This window comes from Pavona decussata, unplaced genomic scaffold (genome assembly GCF_977016875.1).
Source record: "Pavona decussata unplaced genomic scaffold, jaPavDecu1.1 SCAFFOLD_152, whole genome shotgun sequence".
In the NCBI taxonomy this organism is placed as follows: Eukaryota; Metazoa; Cnidaria; class Anthozoa; order Scleractinia; family Agariciidae; genus Pavona; species Pavona decussata.
Genome location: NW_028145564.1, coordinates 57,501 through 80,000, shown reverse-complemented (window position 1 = coordinate 80,000; position 22,500 = coordinate 57,501). Strand labels below are relative to the sequence as shown.

The 22,500-nt window shown below is 38.9% G+C and overlaps 2 protein-coding genes across 2 annotated transcripts in view; one reads left to right on the top strand and one right to left on the bottom strand.

Annotated features, from left to right (window-relative positions):
* LOC146466174 (uncharacterized) overlaps nt 1–22,500 on the top strand; it is a 115,040-nt gene that overhangs the window by 70,856 nt on the left and 21,684 nt on the right. The gene's annotated exons all lie outside the window — the stretch shown is intronic.
* Nucleotides 1,312–1,698, bottom strand: LOC146466176 (uncharacterized). The gene has a single exon (XM_085127677.1). The coding sequence runs from the start codon at nt 1,696–1,698 to the stop codon at nt 1,312–1,314; it is 387 nt and encodes a 128-aa protein (XP_084983803.1).

The window sequence follows — 22,500 nt, the reverse complement described above, 5'->3', positions numbered from 1 at the left end:
CATAACTCGTTGTTTTGTTTCGACTTAGCAAACGCGAGAGAGGGTCAGCTATGTTGCTTTGCCCTGGGGCATACACAATACGGAAGTCGTACGGTTGTAGACGGATTATCCATCGTTCAATTCGGGCTGAAGGCTTGGAACGGGGACCATAGATGACCTTTAACGGTTTTTGGTCGGTTACTAGATCAAACCTCATTCCATAGATGTATGCATGAAATCTCATGCATGCCCAAACAAGGGCCTTCTTTTCGGTCTGGGAGTATCTGCGTTCACACTCTGTGAGGCTGCGGCTTGCATAGCAGATTAGCACCCATGCTCCATCCTGGCTTTGGACTAACACGGCTTCAAGGCCAACAGGACTCGCGTCTGCGATGACTTTGCTTGGTGCATTCTTGTCGAAGTATGCCAGTGTTTCTGCTTCAGCCATGCTTTGCTTCAATGACTCAAAAGCAGCCTTTTGCTCGGCTCCAAAATGGAATGGAACATCTTTCCTGGTTAGTTTCCTCGGTGGGTTTGAGAGTGTGGCAAAATGGGAAATTAATCTGCTGCTGTAATTAGCCAATCCCAGGAAGCTTCGTACTTTATTGACAGTTGCTGGCTCTCTTGTCTCCTGCAGAGCTCTAACTCGTTCCTCTGTCGGGCCAATTCCTTTTTCAGAGAGGAGAATGCCGATGAAAACCAATCTGTCCACATTGAACAGGCATTTGTCAACATTGAGGGTCAAACAATGCTGTCTGAGACGTTGCATAGTTTTGTGAAGGCGCTGGTCATGAGTTGTCTGGTCTGGGCCATGTACAATGATGTCGTCAGAGATATTGTCGACTCCCTCTATTCCAGCCAAGGCGGTAGATATCTCATGTTGGTACTGCTCACTTGCTGAACTTACACCAAACAAAATGCGCTTATAACTGTACAAGCCTTTGTGTGTCACAAAGGTGGTTATCTGGCGTGACTCGGGACAAGGTTCCAGCTGGTGGTATCCCCACTTTAAATCTAACTTGCTGAAAACTTTGGAACCATTCATGTTGTGCAGCAACTCATCTACGGTTGTTATGGGGCATCGACCCCGTATTATTGCTTCATTCGCTCGCCTCATATCGATGCAGAGACAAATATCGCCGTCCGCTTTCGGAATGATTACTTCTGGATTTACCAATGATGTTCGCCCATCGACCTCCTCGGTGATGTCACGGTCTAACAATTCTTTAACCTTTCTTTCAACCTTATCTTGCAAATTGAAGGGGATTCGCCTCAATGGCTGGGATACTGGTTTCACTGCTGGGTCTATGTGTAATGTTACTTGTTTAGATTTCACCTTTCCAATCCCACTGGATATGTCTGCTGCATTATCTGCTGGGTTTCAACAACCGTAGTAATGTCGACACCTATTTTCAACACATCCAACTTCATTGCAGTATCCTTGCCAAGGAGTGGTACTCCCTTTCCTTTATTAATTAGGAATTCAGCTTGAGCTTTCCCTTGGCCAACCACCACTTCACACATATAACGACCTTTTCCTGGGAGGGGCTTATTAGATGCATAAGTATATAGTTTCCTGTCAACAGGGGCAGCTTCAGACTTGCGCTTAATCGTCTTAGCTTTCAATTGCTCCCAAGTTTCTTCGTCGACAATGTTATTGGTGGCTCTAGAGTCCACCAGCATCTCTAATTCTACCCCACCCACAGACAACTTAAGCATGTTTGACTGGACTCTATCAGTAACCCTGAAAGCATAATCAACTTGCTCCCCACTGGCTTATGGTTCTTGTTGTATTTGGTTAACTTCTGGTTTCTTTGTTTTGGTTTTGCAGACACTAGCAAAATGGTCTTTGCCTTTACATTTTCTACAGGTTTGGCCGCTAGCAGGGCATTTTGAATCGCCGCCCAGATGACCAGTTGACCCACAACGATAGCAATGAATTTCTCTGCCCTTGTTCCCTTTACTCCTTTGTTTACTCTTGGGTTTCCCAGCTTTCTCATAAACCCTGTTTGCATCTACTTTACTTGGTTCACTCATACTGTGCTGAGACATTTGGTGCTCTACACTTTCACACTGTTCTGCAAGTTCTAATGTGCGGGCAAGAGTTAGCTCTTCCCTTTCCTCAAGCAATTTACGTCTCACATAGTCTAACCTACATTTGCACAGGACCGCATCACTTAACTGGTTGTCAAAGTCTGCACCAAAATTGCAGTCCTTTCCTTCTTTTCTTAATCTAGTTACAAACTGCAAAAGAGTCTTACCTCCCTTTTGTTGGAGGTGTGAAATTTCTAGAAAGCGAAAGCAGAGTTGACTTCAGAAAGAAAATATCCATTCAATGCAGTTACAGCTGCTGCGTAATCAGTTGCTTCGCCGGTGTTTGCGAGAATAGGAAGATTTCTTGTACATCGGGGCCTGTGGAATGGAGTAACATAGCTCTTCTCCGTTGTTTCGTGACTGCATTTGTACCCTCTGTGATAATAAGACCTTTGCCATCCGCGAATAGTTCAAAAGATGTTAACCATCGCTTCCATCGTGGTCCCAATGTGGCCGGATCCGAGTGACAATCGAACTTAGGAATCGCATTTGAAACGCCACTTTCGCTCGAAGACATCTTGTGCCGCACTTATCCTCGTCGCCAATGTCGTATCCTCTTAATACATAAATTAGAGGAATGCTAGTCGTAAAACTATCCCAGAGCAAGACACACAAGTAGTCGACCATGTGCTTTCTTTATTACGCTAATCCCATAATATTTTCTGCCTAGGTTACTACTTCATGTATTACACAATAAGACTGAATGACCGCAGTATAGGAATTTACAAACATGTCCTGAATGTATGTAAGAACATTCCTACAACTGGTATAAGCAAAGAGTTTATTTATTTAGTTTTCTCCAGGTTTACACCATTGCACGGTCATTTTATGAAAAAAAAAAATCAGTTCCATTTGATCTGCGAATGGAATAAAGAAAGAAGCTTACAGTATTAAAAATTTCCTGGCGCCCAGCTAATAATATTCCAAGAAAACGAGCATTCAGGTATCGGTCAAAGGATTTAGTTTTAATTACAATTTGAAGTTTGGGCCAAAAAACTATTTAATTAGGATACACTACTCAGTAGTAAACTGACTTATTGGCAAAGTTCATAGTTGTATTAGTTATGTTTTCATACCAACCCCAACACAAATTTTAATGCAATAAAAATAATACATTGATGCAACGTAGAAACGCTACTGAAAAGAAAGACTAGTTCTGCGAAGAATTTGAACGTTAGTTCAACACGCCGGTAAGTCGGCACATCAAAGGCAACTTGTGGAAGAACATGATACCCTTCCCACATGCAAAAGCAACTTGTCTAAGCATCGAGCGAGGCTTTTCTTGCGATAAGTAAAATACTATTCAGCTTGCTGCATTTACAAACGTTCTTTCAGTTCTTGTCTGGTTCAATGCTAATAATAAATGTTTAGCTTTTAGTAATTATTGTAGTTCTTGCACCTTCAAGACAGCATTATAGTAAGTTACCGGTTATAAGAGACACTGGTAATTCACCATTTAAACTCTGAAAAGACATTTTACTTCGTGACTAGTTGGAGCAGTCTCACGCACTTGTTAATCATTTTGTTCTTCTCTAAGTTTCCCTTTAATTAAACGCAAACATTCCGTCGTCTGTCCGCTTTAGTGATACAAGAAGTTGGAACAGTCAGGTGTAGTAAAAGCAATTACCCAGAACACTTTTTCCTTTCTCAAATTTCCGTTTATTTAGAGTGCAAATATTATCTAAAAGAAACTGATCTCTTTAAAAAAAGAAATTTTAAAAGACACCCCAATCCCAATCCATACAAGGGTTCATGTGCGAAAATAAAATGTTAGTGTTAATTGTTTGCCACAGTTTCCTCTTTGAACAAATTCGATATCCTAAAAAGCTTTCAAAACTACATTTCAAGAAAATCTAGTGTATCAAAATGTTGCGACGAAAGGGTAAAACGTCTACACAGGATGTCTGTTCACATTTAACAAAAATATCAGAATAAAACATCTTTTATGTTCACAACTGGCCGGAGTAGACTTTTCAAATGATAGTCATTAATGCGCATGCAAAAACTAATCAAGGGGATTTGTGTTCATCCTTTACCAGTCCTTCAGTTTAAAAGTTAAAAAAATATACGTGGGTTTTGGTAACGGCAGTATCAGGAGTTCCGTTAGTTTGATCAAAGGTCTTCAACAAGAAATGGTTTTTTTTTCGCCAAAGTACTGATTTGATTCTCCTATGCAAGGTTTCGTTCAATGAGGTTATTGATATTCAGGAAGGAAGGTTTCCGTCGCAGAATACTGAAGATACCCAAACGTTAAACATCAGTCATCTAACAAAAGCAGAAAGAGCTTTTTATGGCAGATAATTTCAGACTTTTTCTGTACTAAACAAAGAATCCTTTCACAAACCTTTCTCATTGTAAATTTAACGGGGAGGTTTGATACATGTTTAAACACTCACTGTTTCTTTTGCAACTTCAGTGGGATTCAGTGCACTAAAAGGAACGAATTCTGTTCCCCTAAAGGAGGACAATGTTTCTGATAAATTAACAGGAAATGTCACATCATTGACTCAACCTAATAGCAAAATTTTAACGAGCTATAGCATAGCTATAGATTCATTGAGACTACTTAACATTTATTCAAGAATTTTTTACGTCCATTTGATTTGCTTGAGCGAGTTTCAATTTGAGGTTTTTGAGAAAGAACAAAGGAAATTCGTGGGAGAACTTGATACCCTCGTCTAAAGCAAATTCCAAACAGGTTACTTAAGAAGAAAACCTACGTGCATGTGGTCAAGTAATTTTTAGCCTTCCGTCATCAAATTAAACACAGTTTAGATTCGATCAATCCATTTCGAGACTGACGCTCAAAGCTGCAAAAATGTTGATGGTGAACGTTTGGCCTTTCGTAATTTTGGCGGTTTTAATAGCTCCGGTGACGTTATCCAGTGATATTTTGGGTAAGTTAAACATGATGTAAGAATGAGACGGTACTTAAAAATGAAAATTCTAATCGATCAATTGTACATTTAAATGGTCAAACCTTACACGCAGTTGCCAATCAATTTTGTCAAATATTGTCTTGAAACTTTGGCAGAAACTTCGAGCCCATAATCTTATTGAAAGAAATGTGATGGTATATTTCCAGCCTGGTGAATGAATGAGAATGATGTTTATTCAAGAAAGTGACGCAGGCATACTCGGAAAAAAGAATCCGAGTGCTCCTATCAGGAGTCGAACCTAAGACCTTCCGATTACTAGCTCGGATGCTCTACCACTGAGCTATAGGAGACTCGTGGGAGCTAAGGCCATTAAACTATTAAATTTAATTAAATTAAGGCCATTAAATTTTCTTTCATATACCACACGTTCGACATTCAAATCCTAGCAGTATGCAGGATGTTTGTCCCATGAACCTAGTTTAATGGCCTTAGTTCCCACGAGTCTCCTGTAGCTCAGTGGTACAGCATCCGAACTACTAATCGGAAGGTCTTAGGTTCGACTCCTGATAGGAGCACTCGGATTTCTTTTTTCCGAGTATGCCTGCGTCACTTTCTTGAATAAACATCATTCTCATAATCTTATTGTTAAGTATAATAAGGTTAACACAAACTATCCCATCATATAGTTAAAGGTTTTCCTAAGCATAGTGATGGGGCTCTTTAACTACTGCAAGTATTTATTAGAAACAGTGACTTTCCATGGTTTTTTGAGTGTTTTTTTTGTTTTTGTTTTTGTTGTTGTTTTTTTGTTGTTGTTTTAATAATAATAATAGTAACATTTCTAATGTGCAAATTTCATGAAATGTTCAAATGCGCATGACGAGATTTTTACAGTCTTAAATTTGAGAACTCATCATCAATTAATTTTTGAAAAAAAAGAGCGTTTTATGAACACTTAGTAATTTTTTTCTTCACTCGAGCACGGGTAGAAAACTCAAACAATTTAAAAAGGTGCCACTTGCTTACTCAAACGATTAAACAACTCTAGACTGAATGACTGTAGTATAGAGATTTACAAACATGGTGTCCTGAATGTATGTAAGAATATTCCTACAACTGGTATAAGCAAAGGGTTTATTTATTTAATTTTCTCTAGGTTTTCACCATTGTACAGTCATTTTATAAAAAAAAATTCAGGATCCATTTCATCTGCGAATGAAGTAAATACTCTGAAAAGACCTTTTACTTCGTGACTAGATGGAGCAGTCTCACGCACTTGTTAATCATTTTGTTTTTCTCTGAGTTTCCCATTAATTAGACGCAAATATTCCGTCGGCTGTCCGCTTCAGTGATACAAAAAAGTCCAAATAGCCAGGAATAGTGAAAGTAATTACCCATAGCACTTTTTCCTTACTCAAATGTCCGTATATTTGGAGTGCAAATATTAACTAAAGGAAACCGATCTCTTTAAAACAAGAAATAAAAAAAACACACCCCGATCCTGAAAAGGTAATGTAATCTTAATGTCTACGAGGATTCATGCGCGAAAATAAAATGTTAGTGTTTACTGTTTGCCACGGTTTCCACTTTGAACGAATTCGATATCTTAAAACGCTTCCAATACTACGTTTCACTAAAAGAATAAGAAAAGAAGCCTACAGTGTTAAAAATTTCTTGGCGCCCGGAAAATAACATCCCAAAGAAAACGAGCATCAAGGGATCGGTCATCCTGTTAATGACAAATTGAAGTTTGAGCCCAAAAACTATTCAAGTAGGATACACTACCAATACACTGACCTCTTGACAATAGTTATTAGTTATAAGTTTTCATAAGAACCCTAAAACAAATTATAATGCAATGTAAAAAAAATACATTGATGCAAAGTCCAAACACTACTGAAAAGAAATACCAGTTGTGCAAAGAATTTGCACATCAGTTGAACACGCCGGTAAAGTCGGACATCAAAGACAACTTGTGGAAGAACATGATACCCTTCCCACATGCAAAAACAAATTGTCTGAGCATCGAGCGAGGCTGTCATTGTGATAAGTAAAATACACGTTGACTTGTTGCATTTGAAAAGGTTTTTTTTTTTTTTTTTTCAATTCTATTCTGGTTCAATGTTAATAGTAAATGTTTGGCTCGTAGTAATCATTGCAGCTCTTGTCACTGTAGTTTCACCTTGAAGTCAGCATTCTGGTAAGTTACCGGGTGTTGGAGAGTCTGGTAATTCACCATTAAATCACGCGAACCGAAATTCTGGAAATAAATTTTGGGACTAGCTATAACAGTCACACACACTTGTTAATAACTTTAATTTCTCAGAGTTTCCCTTTAATTAAACGCAAATACTCCGTCGGCTGTTCGCTTCAGTGATACAAAAACGTGGAGATAACTAGGAGTAGTGAACGTAATTATCCATAACACATTTTCCTTACTCAAATGTCCGTATATTTAGAGTGCAAATATGAACTAAAGGATACTGATCTCTTTAAAATAAGAAATAAAAAAATCCCCATTCCTAAAAGATTAATGTAATCTTAATGACTACAAGGATTCATGCGCGAAAAAAAAATGTCAGTGTTTACTCAGTTTGCCACTGTTTCCTGTTTGAACAAATTCCATATCTTAAAACGCTTTCAATGCTACATTTCCCGAAAATCTAGTGTGTCAAATGTTGCAACGAAAGGGTAAAAGTATACACAGGATGTCTGTTCACATTTAACAAAAATATAACATTAAAATTTATTTTATGTTTACAACAGGCCGTAGTAGACTTTTTAACTGATGGTCATTAATTCGGATGCAAAAACTATCCAAGAGGGTTCATGTTCAATCTTTATAAGTCCTTCAGTTTAAAAGTTAAAAGAATATACACGGGCTTTGGTAACGGCAATATCAGGAATTCCGTTTGTTTGATCAAATGGCTTCTTTCGCCAAACTTCTGATTTGATGCTCCTATACGACGTTTCGTTCAATGAGGTTTTTTATATTCAAGTAGGAAGGTTTCAGGTGCAGAATAAGACACCCAAACCTAAACATCAGTCATCCAGCAAGAGCAGAAAGAGCTTTTTAGAGCAGATAATTTCAGGCTTCTTCTGAAATTAAAAAAGAATCCTTTCTCAAACCTTTCTCATTGCAATAATGGCACTGATAAATTTAACGGAAAAGTTTGATACATCTTTAAAGACCTGCTTTTAGTTTTACGACTTCAGTTGAATTAAATGTACTAAAAGCAATGAATTCTGTTCTGCAAAAGGAGGAAAATGTTTCTGATAAGTTAACAAGAATTTTCACATTATTGGCTCACCTTATTAAAAACCTTTAATAAACCATAGTTGGCCTAAATGAGACCACTTACCGTTTATTGAAAAAATCTTTACGTCCATTTGATTTGCTTGAGCGAGTTTCAATTTGAAGCTTTTAAGTAAGAACAAAGGAAATTCGTGGGAGAACTTGATACCCTTGCCTGAGAGCAAATTCCAAACCCGTTAGTTAATAAGAAATTATATGTGGGAGACGTAATTTTAAGTCTTCATTCATCAAAGTAAACACAGTTTGGACTCAATCCATCCGTTTGGCTTTTCGTAATTTTGGCGGTTTTAATAGCTCCGCTGACGCTATCCAGTGGTGTTTTGGGTAAGTTATAGATGATGTAAGAACAAAACGGACGGCACATATAAATCCACTTCTAATCTTTACACCTTTAAACGGCCAAATCTTTCACGCAGACGCCAATCAATTTTTTCCAATATTGTCTTGAAAACTCCCAAAATCCCTTTCCTATGCCGGGAAAAAGGCAGCGCTGAGTAAACTGATTTGGAAAATGAATATTTACTAAAAGGAAATCCTGATGATGTGAAAGAGAGAAGAAAGGAGAAAGAAGAAAAAGAGTACGAGAAAAGACAACAGGACCTTATTATTACTGGCGACTTGCACCGGTCTGTTTTTAAAAAAATCGGACTTGGTATATTTTGCATGAAAATTTTTGAATGAGCTTGTTTCTTTATTTGATTTTTATGCTATTCTCCATCTTCCTTTTTATTTATTTTTTTTTTTTTCAAGGTCTGTGGATCATTCTGATCTTCACTTAGGGTTCAGCAGTTAAATTCATAGAATGATATTTTTATCTCAGAACAAGAATTAATGGGTTGGCCAAGTTTTCGTCCGATTTTCCTGGAAAAAAATCGCTGACCTTGGGGCATAATTTTAAACGCAACAAACGCTATTCGATTTTACTCATATGTATTGGTATTCCGTCTTGTAGTTCTCAGTTCCTGCAGTGCTTACCGATTTGTTGTCAAAGACGTGTCACCTGGCCAAACCAATAATGTAACAAATTAAATGAGTACGACTTTCGTAACAACAAAACTCGTTTACGTCCACGCTCAGACGTTTAAGGTTTGAGGTCAAGAATGTTGGAGAAAACCCTCTTTTTACGAATGTGTGATTTAGAAAATCGCCCTTCCATGGATGTCATCTCGACACTTATCTATACTTCTCCGTCTCATTAATTGGGGTAAAATTTTCTCTAACTATTCTTAACTGTAGGAATTTCGTATATTGAAAGTTTTGAGAGTGGATTATAAAGAGACCTGGTTATGCACTAAAGATCTTGAAATGTCTCTCTTGCCTTAATCACACATCCATCCGATGAAGTTAGGAGATGTGCACAACGTTACGGTCCAGAGAAAATATCCTCAGCTTTTACCCTCAACAAACTCGACTCCATTTTATCCATTCCGGTTTAGGATATGTATTCCGATCTCAGTACATGCTCACTGGCTGATTTTTCACAAACGCGTCACCTGACTTAAAGGGTACAACCTGTGCATTGACAAAATGCGTATAAATCCGTGCTCAACAGTTTAAGGGTTCAAGGAAATGTTTGAGAAAAATTTCGTCTTTTTTGATGATTGTAAAATTTAGAATTTTGATTTGCTAAAACCATATTCCTTTTGGTAAGTTGGCAAGTGAGAGGAAACACACCAAGGCCTAAAATCGTGTATCCTTATGTGGTAATGCGAGCAATTTTTTCGCACAAATGATGTTACGCTATACTCCTCGATTTACATTAAGAATTGATGAAACTAAAGAGCAAAGAGTGTTACACCTGAGCGTGACAACAATGTTTAAAATATTAAAGTCGTATCCTATCCCCCTATTCTCAGGCGTGCGTGATCTTTTCGTTTTTGTACCACTCGACGTTGCGTGAAACACCGAGAAATATAAACTAGCCAGGTAAAGTTTAACTAACTTTATCGATTCCTTTCCAGAGGATGGACAATACTCCAGCAAACCAAGGGATGTTCGACCCGACTTTGATATCCTTCCTCGAGAAAGTTCTCGAAAAGGCTCCAAGAAATCATATTTTGCCAAGAGGCTTACTAGAAATATGTTTATGGCAGGGGGAAAGGATATGCTTGACAAAGTGATAAAGGAGAGCAAATTCATCGACGGCACACGTACAGGAAAACTTGATCCAGACTACTTCAGCAGATTTGATCTGCAAGATGGCACATACCTTACAGAAGGGAGGGACGTTTTAGAGAACACGGGTAACATATTGAAGGGAAAATACCCTGGCTCTTAAGAGATTTTCCTTAAAAAGCTTCCAAATGCAATGACCACCGTAAAGTTTGTTGAACAAGTACAACCTGGCAAGCTTTAATTGCGTGATTTTGCATCCCGCGACAGCGAAGTACGTGGAATTCCTAAGGAATGACCCCCGAATAAAGGAAGACCCTTGACGCCTACTCTTTGCCATGTTAACATGCAGTCACTCCTGGAGATATATCTCCAGGCAGACCCTTCCTTATGTTGACACTGAAAACGTGTACAAGAAGAAGCGGCTTGAGCCGAATTTCCGTAAAGACGACTACGAAAGTGAACTGGACATCTTTGTGAATAATAAATATGAAGAAAAGATTTTTACGGAGGAGGAGATATATAAAGATTCTTGAAGAGCTTTATTTGGATGCAATGAAGAACGAGGTCGATTTCATAAGTTTTTGAGGAGATGCTGTCAAATTTTAATACAATTGAAAATATTCTTCATAGTACGCTATGCTGGGAGGCTTTTCAACATTGTAATGTATGAAAGGGTAACCAAATTAATAATGTGTGCTAAAAACGTATAAACAATTTATTGCAGAAATGTTAAAACAAAGGTGGTGACCTTGAAAAGCGAAGTAGTCAAGTGACATTGTGTTGCTGTTGCTTACCCTTGATACATAACAAAGGGATGTAATTCTTTGCGTTATGTATTTGAAAGGGGTACCATTACGGTGACTGTTTAAAGGTTTGAATATCGTCCCGAGTTACGGGACTTCCCCTTAGCAATCTATATCAATGAATCTATATCAAGTCGATTTCGCGTAATGTATTTAACCCAAAATGAATAAATGCTTCCCCGTATTAGCAGTTTAATCACTTGATTGCTATTGATTTCACACTAATATGTAATTGTGGGTGAGCTATTCAGCCATCGACTTGTAATGTTCTGGTTTACTAACTGCCTAATTGACTAACTGGCCTTCTGTAATTATTGACCAACTCACTGGCTGCAAATGTTTTGCCACCGTAAAGAGAATTGATATTCCAAATCGGTATTCTTATTCCCTATGGAATCAACGAACGTTTTTCATTCGTCCCCGACTAATTTATTCTTGATTTCAACGTCACCGTGCTCCCACCAATAGCGTAGCTCCACTGTTCAATATATAAGCCACATACAACCCACAATTCCTTGATTCGCTCTGGAAACGCTCGAAATGTCAGCCCTCGAATCATTTACGGTTGCCAAATTTTCTATTTTTTATCAACTTTGTGGCCTTCGATTACTTGCTCGGATGTTCACTGAACTTTGTCACTCAGACCTAGTTTAATGTACTGGTTCCAACGAGTCTCCTTTAGCTTACTTATTGACACGCTGACCAGCTGATTTGCTTTGCTAACTAAATCAGTGACTAACTGATTGACTGACTGACTAACTGACTGACTGACTAAGTCATTGACACACTGATTTGCTGACCTGCTAACTGTCTCAGTGACTGACTGGTTGTCTGACTGACTTATGACCTACTTATTGGTGGGCTATCTGGTTGGCTGCCGCGCTGCTGGGTTGATCAGTTTACCATGACTGACTCACGGACTGACTCTTTCCTCTACAGTGTGTTCAGTCTGACGGAGGCAAACAAGTTATATAGATTGTTTGTTGCTGCTTTGTTTCATGAACTTTTTTAGTTCCTCATCATGATGCCGTCAAGATTGCACAGTAGCCGCGTATAGAGACAACTTGTTACCTATCAAAGAATGCTGAAATCCTGAATTGAATTGCTTTTCTCAACACCTGTCTAAGCGCAACTTTATTCTAAATCTTGACTTTTAGCGCTGTTTTGTATATCTCTGAAACTACTCAAACGAATTCTTTTAAAATCAAATCCCATAATCTTCATGATGTGTGTAATAATGTCTGAAACTTTCATTGAGATTGATTCACTTTAGCATTTTGAAATTTCAAGACGAACCTAGCCAACGAGCCGGCCAAAAATCTGCGTTACAAATTCACTGTTTTGACGTTATGCTAATGTTTGCTAATTAATGGCACGGTACATACCTCCATGACCAGTACATTTCATCGTGACAATATTTCGTAAAAAGTTAAGCTTCTTCGATTGGTGTTTTTCAAAATGCCCGCGGTTAGAAAGTATTTGCAAAGGAAAAGGCAACAGTTTGCCAGAAATATTGCTAGTCGCCATGATAAGTTTGATGAAGAAAAAAACATGAAGGTGACATCAGGAGAAACAAAAAGTTATCAAATGCTGGAATACAGAAGAAGGTGCTTACGAGCCCTCAGAGCTAAGCGCTGGAAGAAACCCGGGCCAAGAAGCTCAAAACAACCATCGAGCCAAGAGAGCATGGAACTTCGCTCTGCACGTTCTCAAACTTTACCAGAATTAGACGAAAATTACATCGTTAATCTAGAATTATTAGGTGAAGGATTAAGGCAGTGCCAAAAGTGCCATGCTGGACCATTATCACTCGACGACATATGCAAGACACTCATGCGTATAGGACTTGGTGTGGTTTTGCATGTTAAGTGCAAGGATTGCAAAGAAGAGGACAAGATCAAGCCATACCATTCTCACAGAACGGGGAAACGAGGCCCTAAAACAGTCACATTGAATTCAAGGGCAGCATTGGCAATAATTCACACTGGTCAGGGGCCCAGTCACCTGAGAACCGATTCTATACTTGGGGTGGCGCAATGACCAGTGCGACATTCAAAGCAAGGGAGCGTGAAGTGTGATCAGCCATTAAGAGTGTCTGTCAGGAAAGTTGCACATGTTACAGGGCGACGAAGAAGGCAGAATCTGACATGGTAGACAGCAATGGGGACGCACTTATATCAGTGGCATATGACGGAGCGTGGTAGAAGCGTGGAAAGGCACGTGATTCGATAACAGGGTTTGGGACAGTGATTGGAGAGTCCACCGGAAAAGTTCTTGACTATGGCGTCAGATCTACACGTTGCCGCAAACGTGAGATTGCTGGTGAATCAAACGCAGTGTCGCATAACTGCGGAAAAAATCACAGCGGCTCTTCAAAGTCCATGGTGCCTGAAATAGCAGTGGCGTGCTTCAACAATGCTACAAATCATGGTCTTAAGTATTCTTCTTACACCGGTGACGAAGACGCAACAACGGAAAGTCATGTCAAATGTCGAGTTAATTACGAGACGGCGAAGAAAACGGACAAAAACCATGCAACCAGGACACTGGGAAGTCGGTTGTACAGTGCACAAAAGACTGTTAAGGGTCTCACTTCCGTAATTATTAATTATTTTCTAAAGTTGTTTGCATATTTGCATTTCAACTAAACAAGGAGAACCAAAGAAGATAAAGCAAGAGCTAAACTCCTTGGTGTGCCACGCATTTAGCGATCATTGCAAATGTGACGTAAGCTGGTGTGGCGCTCTCAAAGATCCGTCCAACTACAAGTTTAAAGATTTGCCAGGAGGGAAGCCGTGGTCAGATGAAAACCTTCGAGCTGGAATAGAAAGTGCGGTAAAACCATTTCAAACAGACGAATGGTGTGAAAAGCTAGCGAATTGTGGCTCAAGCCTGGCAAATGAATGTATTAATGGAATCGTAGGAACTAAGGCTCCTAAAATAAGACACTACGGAAGTTCAGAGAGCCTAAATTTCCGTGTGGCGTCGGGGTGTGTCAGTTCAATTAGGGCTATGGATATCTGACCCAGACCACGAAAGCCCTTGGATTAGAAGAATCAAAGATAACCTCAGTGTTTGTATCAAGGCAATCGAAAAAGCGGAAGAGGGAGCAAGAACGTAAAAAGGAACCCGGGGTGAAGAGAAGGAGGAAGGAACTGAAGAAGATGAAAATTAAAAAGAAGGAACGACTAGAAGGAAACGAGGGAAGTACGTATGGAACTGGTATTGGAGTAACTGAAGAGGGAAAGACTGTAACGAAAGGGATTATCGATGGGTTACAGAAAAGTATGTCGCAACAAGAGATAGACGAGATATGCAGTAACCTTGATACTGAATCCTCGTCAAGAGAGTCTAAGACAGTTGAAAAAGACGGCGTGTTCTCCTATTTTTCCGTCGACCTGAAGACGACAAGCTTGAAACGCGACAGTGAAATAATACAAATCGCTTATGTTTCTGTTGCAGATAATCATTCTTCATTCAGTATATAGTACCTAGGCTGTTCCCGACAATAACGTATCGGCTCATGCAACAAAAGTGAATAAACTGTCCACTACTTACTCTGGTGGAAAGAAGGTCCTTCTTAAAGGCAACGTCGTAGTTTCTGACATTTCCGAAGAACAAGCCGTTCATAATTTTGTTACATTTTTAGAACAAACAAAGAACGCATCGAGTGGCTCCACAATGGTGCTCATTGCCCACAATGGGGATGGTTTTGACTTCCCAGTTTTAGTTAATTCATTGGCAAAGCATTTGCATTTACATTTACATTTACATGTTATTAGGTCGGTAAAATCCTGATCAGATATCACACCACACCATTCCCTTCTTCAGAGGTTAGAAGATCTGGGAGTTCTTTTCTTAGACAGTTTGAAAGTCCTTGCGAGTTTCAATGAGTTAAAAGGAAAAGGCAAAGAAAGCCGAAGCTTGAGTCTTCCGAGTTTGTATAATAGCCTCTTCGCTACAGACTTTGATGCGCATGATGCGCTTGGGGATTGTAAGGCCTTGTCAGAGGTTTTGTTAGCTGTGATTCCTGGTGAGAATTTCATGAAATATGGCAATCTACGTACCGTGGAAGAGGTGAAAAATGACATCTCCAAACGATCTGTTATACGCAGGACAGTAATTTCCCTTCAAGATCTGCCTGTCTCTAAGGGAATAAAAGAAAAGTTTGGCGAAGGAAGGAATTGGTCTACAGCAACTCAATGAAGTATTTGCTAAACATGGAACAAGAGGACTTTTGAGTCTTTTGGCAATTCCACCAAATGGATTAAAGGCTCCACGTGTAACAAAGAACAAAAACATCCTCACAAGAATAATCAATTTCGTTGAGAACAGACGTCAATAAGAGCCTTACTAGTAACTGTTTCCTTTTTTTGTTTCGTTTCCTTTGCATGTAGTTTTAGAGGAAAGTCAAACAGCGGGTGAAAAATTGAGAAGTCAAAAGCGAAAATGTTATCATTTAATGAGATGCAATAAAATTCTCACTGAAATGTACTGGTCATGGAGGTATGTACCGTGCACATTAATTAGCAAACATTAGCATAACGTCAAAACAGTGAATTTGTAACGCAGATTTTTGGCGGGCTCGTAGGATAGGTTCGTCTTGAAATTTCAAAATGCTAAAGTGAATCAATCTCAATGAAAGTTTCAGACATTATTACACACATCATGAAGATTATGGGATTTGATTTTAAAAGAATTCGTTTGAGTAGTTTCATAGATATACAAAACAGCGCTAAAAGTCAAGATTTAGAATATAGTTGCGCTTAGACAGGTGTTGAGAAAACAGGTTGGTTTTTTAAGATCGCAAGAATGAAAATACACCAAACTTTCCTAGCATCGAAATATGATATTAAGCAACATTCTGAAGCTACTCAAGATTAACTTAAGTTATTTTAAACTTTTTTATTAAATAATTTATCACCGCTATTGAAAATACGAGGTTTGAAATATATTTACGTTTTATTTGAATTCAAACATAGATAATTTTTTACTTCTCGCGGAGGTTATTTGCTAATCACCAAACTGTAACATCCTAGTGTTGGATTTTTAGTAGCGGGTCTAGATCGCGTAAAATTCGGCTTTTATCAATTTCCATTTTGTTTGTTTATTGTTGTCATAGTAATATCGATTTTACTTAAAACTACATTTTTACAAATTTTAATCCAACGCCAATTACTGGTGAAAATTTTATGGTGATCGGACAAGGAATAAAACACTTTTAAGGCGAGTGAAAAATATCGGTATGGCCTCTGAAAAACTGGGTCGAGTCACCTTAAGTCGGCGAAAAATAACAGCAAAGATTTTGCATTATTATGTTTTGAAAAAGACCGTGTTTTAATAAACAAGGCACTGCTAACAAAAAGAAACAGAGTCAAGAAAACCTAACCTAAGATTCTTGGTTTTTCCTTCCGTAACAATCAGCAGTTGCAAGGATCGGAAAGGCCAGAAAAAACTCAGTGGTTCAATAGAATTGCAAAGACATGCTATTGATGGTTTTCCTGTCACAAGGCCGTCAAAAATGTCTTCTCTCAACAGATTCAACATATCAGTGGGACAAATCTTCGAGCAAAATTTCAAGGCGATATTATGATTCGCTTTAGCAATAAAACGTGTTTTAATTTCATCAAATTTATGCAGTCAGACGCGCAGGAATTTTACTGAAAATGACACACAAAAAATACTTTTTGAGGAATGCTTTATGCAATCCGTGAGGGGACGCTTGGCACTCACTACACAGTCCTGCCGGCGTGCAATTCGAATAGCTCAATGAATACTTCCCGCAACAGTTATGGTGCAGGACACTATCTCTTCAATGCAGTTTACGAAACCGTTTATTTTCTGTTTTTTAGAGGATTCAGACTGCAAAAATAAAGATTATTATGAGTTGTCACGGAAACATCTGGTTAATTGAGAGTGTTGAGAATGTATAAATAGGTCTTGCAGCCAAAACGTACGTAGCGTACTTGTCGGCTCACCACAAGGTTTACCCTCATTTTGCATTTTGCTTGCATGCAGTTTGCTTTGGCGTTTGCTACCGCTGTCAACGCCGTCCAAGTTCAAGGGCACATTTTCAGTGACAAGACAAACCCATATCAAAGTTGGTTTGAAGGAAACAAGTCATGCTCGTCAATGATAACTTTGCAAGCAATAAGGACCGACGCTACACCGCAGCTTTCGTCTCCCAAGAATGGTGAGCGAGTTGAATTTCTTCAAAGAGGCGGGAGGCGAGAAGAAGACATACTGCATCGTGTCTTCAATTTTGTTGTGTTTGTTTTTGGATTCGGCTTGACTATATAGAAAAAACATGCTAGCCGGAATTTGAAGTCTTTGTATCGAAGCAAATAAAGAAACAAGAATTTTAAATCGTGAGGATTTGTAGAGCACCATGCTTTCTCTTGGTGAAAGTGTAGCAGATTTGTTATAAATCCCTTACGACCTCGTCTCAAGTCTTTCCTTGTGCGTGAAGTTAAATTACCAGTTAATTATAATCTGGGGACTGTTCTTCGAGTAGTGAATGAATTTGTGCAGTGAATAAATCTATATTCAGCGGATAAAATGTACTGTTTGGAAAATAATTTATCTGTTGGATAGTGAATTACCTACTAAGAAACATTTTCCACTTTTTCAACAACCGGGCCCTGAAGAAAGATTCACAGAGGAGTGCTGTCCCGCTTGGCCCTAGCTGCAGTCCTCATGATGAAGAATTTGATGTTCTGTCCTAATATGACTTCCCACGATCGTCACCCTGCTAGCAGAGCCTTTCTTTTTGCTTACTCCTCAGTAAAGAAAACGACAAAAGGAGGCTCTGCTCGCAGGGTGCTCGAGCGTTTACTCGTTTTCTAATCACCTCGAATCGCGCTGAACAAGAAAGACTAAGTCTTTAAAGCTCCAACTTCCAACAAGTTTTCATTTCGATGCGGTTTCGTTTACAGTCAATCCAGGTCACGCGTGAACAGTATTCCAAGAATGAAATGAACATTCGAATTTCTCTTTGTAATGTCCGACGTGTGAATGGAATGTTGGACATTTCTCGGTGAGGGTAAAAGGCGGAAAGAGTTTGCGGAATGGTATGTGGAATGGCGTGCGGAATGGCATAATTATGCGAAATACGATTTACGCGGGGAATAAATTAACTGAAGAGCGCATCCTGTTTTCGCGCCAATTTTATAAGAGCAGCAGTTTTTTCGATGTTGGGGACTATTAAACAACCAAACAACAGATCGAGGATTAGAAAATATACGCCTGGGATAGAACTTGTCTGATCGCTGGTTAGGAAGTGTACGGTGGCCCAGAAGGCTCAAACGCAAACAAAAAAGAAAACGCAAATAAAAAAAAGAAAACGCAATTAAAAAAAAAGAAAACGCAAATAAAAAAAGTAAAACACAAACAAAAAAAGAAAACGCAAATAAAAAAGATAGAAAACGCAAATAAAAAAAAGCAAAACGCAAACAAAAAAGCAAAACGCAAATAAGAAAACGGAAATAAACAACAAAACGGAAGTAAACAGGAAAAACGCGTAGGGACTGAGCTCTAGGATTGTTCGCCATTTTGTTCGCAGAGAAAAGAAAACATTCTACCACCGAAGATGTAATGGACAGAGAGGAATTAAGACCATTGGTTGAACACTATTTTCACCTTGGATTTGAAAATCAAGTCATTGTTGACTTCCTAAACAATCGACATGCAGTCAGGCTAAGTCTTGCAACTTTGAAACGACGGCTTCGTGACTACGGTCTCAGTAGACGTGGCTTGGACGTTGCCCGACGTAACTAATCGAACAGTTCGGTAATCTAACTTAATCGAACCCAATCGAACTTAATCGAACGATTGGGTTCGATTAGTTCGGAAATCGAACACAATCGACCAAAAAATTTGTGTGAGAGTTCGATTTCCGAACCCAATCGAACCTAATCGAACGATATAATAAATCACTTAAAATATGCCAGTTCAGCGCCAAGACTGTCTTATCATATGTATATAACTAAAAATTAATAACAACAACTAATAATCACTTTATTGAAATAACCTTTGGGGATAAAAAATACAGTGGGTTTACTGTAAAATCGAAAATGATATAAGTTCAACGGACTATAAGATAATGCAAATTAGTTGCGAAGAACGCGGTCCTCAACACAACATCCACAACATAACGCGAGACTAGTAATAGTCAAAGATTAGGTAGCTGCGTTCGATGGTTTTTTTTTTTTCGTCGATAGTTTTGTATTGACAAGAGGAACTGCGAGGAAAAGACCGAACAGCCCCGGGGGGTGGGGGGGGGGGGGGTTCTTGGGTTCAGTTTTGCTGGGTATGTGCCACTGGCCTCTCAGAGCCCCTGCCCCATTATAGTCTATTTTGTGGCCAGTTATAGACCCCATCTTAGTCACTTTTTGGGAAAATATAAGTTTCGCGATCCCAACTAAGTCACTTTCTATTTATGCATCTACTTTCAAGAACGGAATGTAATGCGAGGTGATTGTTACATTTAATAAATAACAACTTTCTGAACTTTTTAACCGAGGTCATTTTGAATCCCTGCTTAATAGAATTTTCTTACCCCAAAAATCCGAAAATGTGCGACCCCATTCTAGTAACTCTATTGAAAATGCAACCCCATTCTAGTCAATCCAGTCTTGAAAATGCGACCCCATGGAACCCATCGAACTCAATCGAAACCTAATCGAACTAATCGAACCCATTCGACCGTTCGATTTGGTTCGATTAGCCCAATTTTTTTGTGAGGGTTCGATTGGGTTCGATTATCGAACTCAATCGAACCCAATCGCGTGATTGGGTTAAATTAGGTTCGATTAAGTTCGATCAATCGAACGTTCGATTTGGTTCGATTAGTTAGGTCGGGACGTTGGCGATCAAGAACTTAGGGAAATCGTGCGAAGGGAAATATCCGGACCTGACGAACTTGGAGGTTACCGAGCAGTTTGGCACTCGCTGAGATTGAATCATCACATCCACGTGCCAAGAGCAAGGGTTGCTAATATTCTTCGGGAGCTAAATCCAGCTGGTACGAGAGAAAGGAGACGCAGAAGGTTGGCAAGACGGAGATATACCAGTTACGGTCCTAATTTCTGCTGGCATGTGGATGGTACGATTAGTGAAGTCCAATTAGTGCATATGCTAATTCTTCCAGCCTGCAGAGCAGTCTGATTTGATTAAGCACCCCTTGTAAACCTTGTTAGTCATTAAGACTGCAAGTCACAATAGTGATCAGCATCAAATTTCTCCATTCCATTTATCAATGTATAATGAACGAGAGAAGATACGAGTATTAAGAAATGATCACCAGTGAAAAATTCTCTAGATGTTTTAACCTCTTCCTACACATTTTAAAAGAAAATGTACAGAGACCACTGAAGTCAGTAAGGAAAAGTTGTTTCTTGACTTTTGGGACTTTCAACAGACTCAATAGCAGATTGTGTAACACTGATATAGAGGCAAGTGCGGAGAATATATTTTTATTTTAAACAAATAAGTAACAGTCCCTTTAGAAACCTTTGCAGAGAGCTTATTCAAGCCCCGCTGAAGTTCTGTGTAGGAAGAGGTTAAAACATCTAGAGAATTTTTCACTGGTGATCATTTCTTAATACTCGTATCTTCTCTCTTTCATTATACATTGATAAATGGCATGGAGAAATTTGATGCTGATCACTATTGTGACTTGCAGTCTTAATGACTAACAAGGTTTACAAGGGGTGCTTAATCAAATCAGACTGCTCTGCAGGCTGGAAGAATTAGCATATGCACTAATTGGACTTCACTAATCGTACCATCCACATGCCAGCAGAAATTAGGACCGTAACTGGTATATCTCCGTCTTGCCAACCTTCTGCGTCTCCTTTCTCTCGTACCAGCTGGATTTAGCTCCCGAAGAATATTAGCAACCCTTGCTCTTGGCACGTGGATGTGATGATTCAATCTCAGCGAGTGCCAAACTGCTCGGTAACCTCCAAGTTCGCCAGGTCCGGATATTTCCCTTCGCACGATTTCCCTAAGTTCTTGATGCCAACGTCCAAGCCACGTCTACTGAGACCGTAGTCACGAAGCCGTCGTTTCAAAGTTGCAAGACTTAGCCTGACTGCATGTCGATTGTTTAGGAAGTCAAAAATGACTTGATTTTCAAATCCAAGATGAAAATAGTGTTCAACCAATGGTCTTAATTCCTCTCTGTCCATTACATCTTCGGTGGTAGAATGTTTTCTTTTCTCTGCGAACAAAATGGCGAACAATCCTAGAGCTCAGTCCCTACGCGTTTTTCCTGTTTACTTCCGTTTTGTTTTTTATTTCCGTTTTCTTATTTGCGTTTTGCTTTTTTGTTTGCGTTTTGCTTTTTTTTATTTGCGTTTTCTATCTTTTTTATTTGCGTTTTCTTTTTTTGTTTGTGTTTTACTTTTTTTATTTGCGTTTTCTTTTTTTTAAATTGCGTTTTCTTTTTTTTATTTGCGTTTTCTTTTTTGTTTGCGTTTGAGCCTTCTGGGCCACCGTAGAAGTGACAGTGAAGAAATCGATGAAGTTTCGCATTCAAGGAACTAAGAATAAATTAAATTTCTAGTTGACAAAAAGAACGAGGCAGCGAGTAGCCCAGACAAAAAGCAACACCAGACTGGAGAAATAACATCAGTCCAAGGCCAAAACTATTATGTGAGAAATTTTAAATTTAAACTCGGTCATTTTATCAGACTCTTTGACGGTTACAATATGTACAACTCATGGGAAAAATATGTTCTACTTTTTCTCACCTTACATTTTCGTCGAGCGACGAGTACGCAAGTCACTGTTGAGCTGCTGAGCTAGCTACCTAGCTATTTAATACGGCGATTCAGGTAGCTGTAGTTCAGTTACGCGTTATCGAACTAAACATATCCGTCTTTAATTAAGGTCTTTCAGTGCCAGACGTCCCAACCTAAAATGAGATTTAAAAGCGAAAAAGCCCTAGAGCAAAAAAGCAGATGACATGTATGGTGTCTAATTATCGACACTGGTTGTTTGAAAGGTTGTGAAACTATTCTTATCACAAATGCATTTTGGTCAAGTTGTTGTTCATTTTCCCGCTCGTGATAAATGAATCATCGAGCATACAGGGTATGAGAATTAATCTTTTACCGAGGGTTTAAAAAAAAAAGAATAAATGTTTATTATTTGCCCTCGGTAAAGGATCAATCTTTGTCCTGAGAAGACTTCACGCTGCCACGTTATTTTTGTCAACCGAAGTCGCATTGAGTAAAGTGAACATGAAATTTAATTTACTACGGATTTACTCATAGTTCCTTGAATGCGAAAACTATAGACAGTTTTCATC

Coding starts and splice junctions, on each gene's coding strand:
- LOC146466176 (XM_085127677.1), bottom strand. CDS start 1,698: ATGCTTAAGTTGTCTGTGGGTGGGGTAGAATTAGAGATGCTGGTGGAC.